At 34.3% G+C, this 7,149-nt stretch overlaps 1 protein-coding gene across 1 annotated transcript; it reads left to right on the top strand.

The window, feature by feature from the left end:
* Positions 1 to 1,367: 1,367 nt before the first annotated feature.
* On the top strand, positions 1,368 to 5,040 carry LOC100808918 (glycerol-3-phosphate 2-O-acyltransferase 6). The gene is made up of 2 exons (XM_003552182.4): positions 1,368 to 2,190; positions 3,986 to 5,040. Exons 1-2 carry the CDS (start codon positions 1,408 to 1,410, stop codon positions 4,850 to 4,852), a joined length of 1,650 nt encoding a protein of 549 aa, XP_003552230.4. The 5' UTR covers positions 1,368 to 1,407; the 3' UTR covers positions 4,853 to 5,040.
* The last annotated feature ends 2,109 nt before the right edge of the window (positions 5,041 to 7,149 follow it).

Raw genomic sequence — 7,149 nt, 5'->3', positions numbered from 1 at the left:
ACTCGGCAATCAATTGTATGTCCTATTCGTTTTATTTTGATATCATACGCTTGTGTTAGTTAACTTTATATTTATCTGATATTAATAATGCCTAAACTTTTTCCAAAAAAAGAAATAATTATTTTCAAAAAGCTAAATACTATAAAAAATTTAACCCCGACATAAATTAATTCAGACATGTATATTCTTTGGTTTTAGGAAAACTAAATGTTTTCCATTTTGAGATATTATGAGATTAAGTTCTTTTTGGGCATTGTTTTTCTTTTGGCCAATATTTTTCTCACATAAATATTCTTGTACTTTCTATCTTTTTTATATTTTCAACTACTTTAATTTTAAAAGTTATCATTCATTACTTGAAACCACCACCACTCCATTTTTATAAATTTGAAGTTTTTGTATTCCAAACAAATGTTCCTATTAGAACTAAAACTCAGTTTTTTTATTGTTTTATATAAAATTTTGATGGAATTATTAATATCTTATTGTTATGTTATATAAATATATATATATATATATATATATATATATATATATATATAATATTTAAAATATTAAATAATTTATCTTAAACTGATATATATGTGCTGTAAAATTAAGAAATAAGTATTTACAAGTCTTAATTTGATTTAAGAATATGATAATAGTAGACAAGGATATAAAGAATACTTTATATCCTTGTCATCAATTAGGAATTTTAATTTATAAGTATTATCAAACTAATTTCTTAAATATTATTATAATTAAACTTTTTTATACAATTGTCTCAACCAAAATTTAAATTTGCCAATTCTCCTCATAACAACCTAACTCCCTTACTTTATTTGAAAGAAAAAAACCACAAGAATATCAAAATAAATGTACCCTCTTTGTTAAATTTTACAATACAATTTATATTCATAAGTCTGTTACTTTGATAATCCTTACTTCCTTATGTGTATACAGAAGATATTCCTTAATCAATAATCAAAATTTAATCTTTTTGAGATATAAAAAACCATCTACGTCAATTTCAATTTTCATAACAAAATATTTTCATACAAAAATAAAAAACAAAAGCACAATAAAGTTTAGAAACTCAACTATTTAATGAATACTAAATATAACATACTGATATATAGTCTCTGCATATCACTGGCACTGTTCAATAATGTTAAGGTGTTTTATATTTTATTTAGCTAAATGGAGAGGGGGATTAACCCCAATGATGTTGAGACTGTTTCTCCATATTACCACACTCCTCTCATAAAGGAAACTATATCAAAGTTTTGACAATAAATTAATGGGTATTAATTTCTATTGAAGAAATAAGAGAGAAAGGGTACATAAAGTCCTAGCTCCCTTTTTAACTTCCCCTTTTTAAAACTATATAAAGTATAATCACTGTAGCCCATATAATATTTCATTATGATTCATGCTAAAAAATGGTTCAACAACATGACCCCCTCTCCTTTTAAAACCCCCTCTTCTCTCCTCATAACATTTCAAAGCTGGCAACCCTCTTCTTCCCCACCATCACACCAACCAAACCTCACTCTCCCTTTCTCCCCTGACCCTCTCCCTGCCATGGTCATGGGAGCCTTTGGCCACTTCGAACCGGTCTCCAAATGCAGCACCGAGAACCGGTCTAACCAAACCGTGGCCTCGGACTTGGACGGCACCCTCCTGGTGTCCCCCAGCGCATTTCCTTACTACATGCTGGTCGCCATCGAAGCCGGCAGCTTCCTCCGTGGCCTTGTCCTCCTTGCCTCCGTCCCTTTCGTGTACTTCACGTACATATTCCTCTCCGAGACCGCGGCCATCAAGTCCCTGATCTTCATCGCCTTCGCGGGCCTGAAGGTCAGGGACGTTGAGATGGTCGCGTGCTCGGTGCTGCCCAAGTTCTACGCCGAAGACGTGCACCCGGAGAGTTGGAGAGTGTTCAACTCTTTCGGGAAGCGTTACATTGTCACGGCTAGTCCTAGGGTGATGGTGGAGCCGTTTGTTAAGGCGTTTCTCGGGGCTGACAAGGTGCTTGGGACTGAACTTGAGGCCACCAAATCGGGGACGTTCACTGGGTTTGTTAAGAAGCCTGGTGTGCTTGTTGGGGAGCATAAGAAAGTGGCTCTGGTGAAGGAGTTTCAGGGTAATTTACCTGACTTGGGTCTAGGTGATAGTAAAAGTGATTATGACTTCATGTCAATTTGCAAGGTTGGTCTATTAATCATTCTTTTCTTTCTGTTAAATATGTTTAGAATTGATGTCAACCTATGTTTTTATATATTCTTGGGCCTTGAATGGATAAGAACTCATAAGATAAAAGGAATTAAGTTAAGTTTATATTGTCAGTTAAAATTAACTTCATACATAAACAAAGATTAAATTTATGAAGTTAAACCAGAAAGCTTATATAAAAGTTAATTAAAAAGGGGCATAGAGAAATTAATTTATTTTATCTTATATTTTTTCACTTAAAAATGTTTTTTTTATTAGTTTATCCAAATAAGACCATGATAGTAACTTGGTGTTATGTGTTGATGATTCTTAAAAAGTGTCAAAGATAGGTTGCAAGTAATGAATCTCAGAAGACATGAATATATAATAATACAGCATTACCTAGTGTGGAGTACTCGAGGAAAGAAAACGATTAGAAAGTATCAAGGAAATATGTAAGAAATCACATGATTGCATAAATATTAACTCTATTTGTTGTTTTCATGTGCCATATGTTCATCTTTATTTTTGGAAGAGGGAGCCAGTTTTGGGTTTTGTGACATCTTTTTTTTTAGCTCAATGGAGCTATAGTATTTATTTATTTTTTCTAAATGAAATAAAATAAAAATGCTACTATAGTTTATCTAAAATTGAATTCATGTTTGGTGAGAGCCTTAATGAGCGTGACATGTTATCACATCCTCTCTTTTTGTTCCAGTTTCCGTGTATCTATCTCTGGTGGCACTTGTGAATCCCTCTTATTGTTTGGTTTTATTCCTTCTTTTTTCATATATTTACTAACGTGTAAGTGGTCCCCCTACATTCTATAGCCAATTTATGGACACAACTTACAACAGCCTCAGTTTTGAGCTGTCTATGCCTCCATTTTTCTGTTCTTGGGTTCTTTTCTCATAAGTCATAACCCCTTAACTACTTTTAAACGCTAATAATTATGAGTTTCCCCATTTGTTATTTTGCCTGCACAAACCAAATTCAATTTCCAAATTGAGGAGTATAGATTACCATGAATCTCTCATGCACAAACCACTTTTAACACAAAATCCAAGACATGTTCATAGCTCATGTAAAAAATATGAAAAGGTGTCAAACACATACCCTGCATAGCTTATCATCATTTATTCAGTAAGCACAATCCTTGTGACATTCCCTTTCAACTTAATATAAAAAATAAAATAAAAAATCAATTGTACTTGCTGATTCCCCCCCCTTTAAATCTGGGATTCATGCGAATAATTTTAACCCTTTAGTAATTTTAGCAAAAAGCTATAATGAAATCTTGAGAGTACAAAGATATCCAATACCCTTTAGTATTTCAATATAGTGATAATTTCAAGAGTCAAACCATCATAAAAAATTTAATATTATGAAAACATTACCAATGATTACTTTCAAATTTCGATATCTGTTTCAAAGAGCAATGTCCTCAGCACACTTTTTCTAACATATATACGGTTGGGCTCCACTAAGGGAAAAACTCAGGTCCACTCTTTTTTTCTTAGTGGGACACACATGACATTAACCAAGCAATCATAAATTTTTCTCATATCTCAATTTTTACCCTTACCTTTCTGCTCTCTCTATCTTTTTCTTCTTTTTTTCTCTCTTCTCCTTTTGTCTTTCTTCTCCTTCTCAAAGTGTATACACACCCTTGAGGGAGTAAAAAAAATAATATTTTGGTAACCAAAAATCATAAAGTGTCTCAAACAGTGTTACTACTTATTATCATTTCTCATGTGCCCAATCAAGTCACTAACTGTATTTTCCCTTGCAGGAAGGGTACATGGTGCCAAGAACTAAGTGTGAACCACTACCAAGAAACAAGCTTTTAAGTCCAATTATTTTTCATGAGGGTAGGTTTGCTCAAAGGCCAACTCCTCTAGCTGCCCTCTTGACCTTCCTATGGCTGCCAATTGGCATCATACTCTCCATCTTAAGGGTCTACCTTAACATCCCTTTGCCTGAAAGAATTGCTTGGTACAACTACAAGCTCTTAGGAATCAGAGTTATTGTGAAGGGTACCCCTCCACCGCCCCCAAAGAAGGGTCAAAGTGGTGTCCTATTTGTTTGTAACCACCGCACAGTATTAGACCCTGTTGTTACAGCAGTTGCACTTGGAAGAAAAATTAGCTGTGTCACATATAGCATAAGCAAATTCACTGAAATAATTTCACCAATTAAGGCTGTGGCACTCTCAAGGGAAAGAGAGAAAGATGCTGCCAATATCAAGAGACTACTTGAGGAAGGGGACTTGGTGATTTGCCCTGAAGGCACAACTTGTAGAGAGCCTTTCCTCTTGAGGTTCAGTGCACTTTTTGCTGAACTCACTGATAGGATTGTCCCAGTTGCTATTAACACAAAGCAAAGCGTGTTTTACGGAACAACGGTTCGCGGACACAAGTTGTTGGACCCCTACTTTGTGTTCATGAATCCTATGCCAACATATGAGATCACTTTCTTGAACCAGCTTCCCAAGGAGCTCACATGCAGTGGAGGGAAATCAGCGATCGAAGTTGCAAACTACATTCAAAGGGTTCTTGCAGGGACTTTGGGATTTGAGTGCACCAATTTGACTAGGAAGAGCAAATATGCAATGCTTGCAGGAACAGATGGAACAGTTCCATCTAAGGAGAAGGCTTGAAAAGAGAGAGGGATAAATTAAGCCCCCTTTTGATTATTCTGTATTGGTGCCCAATGTGTTTCCACAACACATAGAATTATGATAGAAATAAAATCTGATCATTGTGGCCGGTAAAAAAACAAAAATTACAGTTTATGTATATTTTGTTATTCTGATATATACAAATCATAACGACTGTTATTGGGTCATTCCTGAAATCTAGTTACTACATGTTTTTGCCTTAAAGGTTTTATTACTTTTACCCATATAGTCTGTGTCAGTATGAATATGAGATAGGTGTGCAAGATGTAGGACAGATAGACATGTGGCACATGGGATCATAAGGTGCATTAATTTTCAATAAAGCAGTAATGTTATATTGTTGTAGTATCATTAACTTGCAGGCAAGTCCAGCTAGAACACTGACAAGCATGTCTAAACCAAGATAAATATGCCTTAATGGTAGAAAATGTACATATGACATAGCAAGTTAACGTGATCCTTATATTACGGAGAGGGGTCTTTCTCAGCTAAATTGGTACGGGACTAATCAACCAAGGCAATAGAATGCACTCAATTCACTTAGAAATAAGACAAAATGTCCAATAAAAGCACCAGCAAAGTCTTGGATCCCAGCAGCAGCAGAGCTAACATATATGTGTGCACAATTGCACATTGATCATTGATGTCCTCATGAACTAAATGTGCTTGACTAATCAGACAACACTACGGTGAGATTCGATCAGGGTAATAGTTCTTATATTTAATATAACAAATGATTGTCAAATACAAATGATATTTAAAAATGAAAATTTGCAAGTGAGGGGGTAGAGGAACTCATTCCCACCTTCACATGTGGGAATGAAATTAAACTAGTGCATAAGAAGAAAAATTTAACTAGTGAAATTATTAAGTTTTCTCTCCACTTTTGTTTTCATTTACCAAAAATCCATTAGGTGTTTTGAAATTATCTTTAGATTTTCTCTAGCAACTTGTTTTCCTTTTGTTCCCACTAGCTAACTATTCAAGCCTCATCAAACACCCGGTCATTAATATTTGGATTAAAGTAGCCTCAACAACCTAACTTCTGAAACACAGTCACATCAAAATGCTCAAGGTTGGTTCAAGAAGTCATTCCCCCATTTTGATGACTTAGTATTAGTTTGTGGGGGAAAAAAAGGGCACTGGGATGCAGATGCTGAAAAATCTGGGTGATGCAGTTGAGGCAATGGATAAAGAGAGACATGATATATTTACATTTAGATGATGATGTAAAAATACATGAGGCTCCCATAACCCATTGATTCTGCACCCAATACTCAGCTTTCAGAGTCCCCATGCCTTTGTTTATTATGTTCAAAATTCAACATCTAGTACAAGGTAAAAAGAGGAAATGAATGAGTATGAGAGCTCCAAAGAGTCAAAGACAACATGGGTGACCTCATTAGCTGCTTCAAGCATGGAAAAGAAGAGTAATGTGTAGTGGATTACTTCTTTCACAGTGGATCCTGAGTCCTTGCACACGAGATTTTAGCAAAAACCCTGCGTCTTATAATTATTTATACAATTTCTTTCTTACTTTTATGGATCATTAAGCTATAAGTACATATACTGGGTTATTTTATTCTTTTTTTTTTTTACTAAAAATATTTTTTAAAAAATAAGTTAATTTACATTTCTTAAAATGTTTCACTCAATTTGAACATAAGAACGAAATTTTATTAAGGATACAATATGTGTTATTCCCAAAATAAATTAAACGTTATAAAACATGAAACCATTTCTAGCATGAAGTTGAGAAAATGAAAACTGAAATATAAATATATATGTTCATTTGTTTTACAAGTTGATATGTCACATCAAAGGGATCCCCACTCCGACCCAAGAACAAGAAACACCAGCATTTCCCCATCATAGGCTTAGAATTTGAGGGTTTTCAAATTTGGTAGGAACTAATCTTGATAAATGTTATGGCATGTATGATAATTGAGAAAAAACATGATGAAAGGGTAAAGTGGTCGCAATGCACCATATATGCATAAAAGAAACAATCATGTGGAGTCTGATTAGTGGTAACTGTAGAATCAATGCACTCACAGTAAACATCATAATAACACTGCAACAGCATTTTAAAGCCTGTGAAATATAGTATCTTAGATCATATATATAGTGAGAAAAAGCCTTTCCAAATACAACGATGTGGTACTAAAAATGTGTGTGCCAATTGCAAGATGAACCTAACTTGATAGGGAGGCTATTTATGGATGAGATAATGTTTAACTAAATAAGAGGCTGTGGTCCTTTCTTCTTCAGAGAAA

This window comes from Glycine max, chromosome 18 (assembly GCF_000004515.6).
Source record: "Glycine max cultivar Williams 82 chromosome 18, Glycine_max_v4.0, whole genome shotgun sequence".
Lineage (NCBI taxonomy): Eukaryota > Viridiplantae > Streptophyta > Magnoliopsida > Fabales > Fabaceae > Glycine > Glycine max.
Note: the sequence above shows the minus strand (reverse complement) of the source record. Positions and strands in the feature narration are given on the sequence as shown.

What these genes read in the sequence shown, in the direction of transcription:
- LOC100808918 (XM_003552182.4), top strand. Translation starts at nt 1,408, where the DNA reads ATGATTCATGCTAAAAAATGGTTCAACAACATGACCCCCTCTCCTTTT. An exon ending in ACTTCATGTCAATTTGCAAG is followed by an intron (nt 2,191 to 3,985) that starts GTTGGTCTATTA and finishes TTTCCCTTGCAG; the next exon opens with GAAGGGTACATGGTGCCAAG.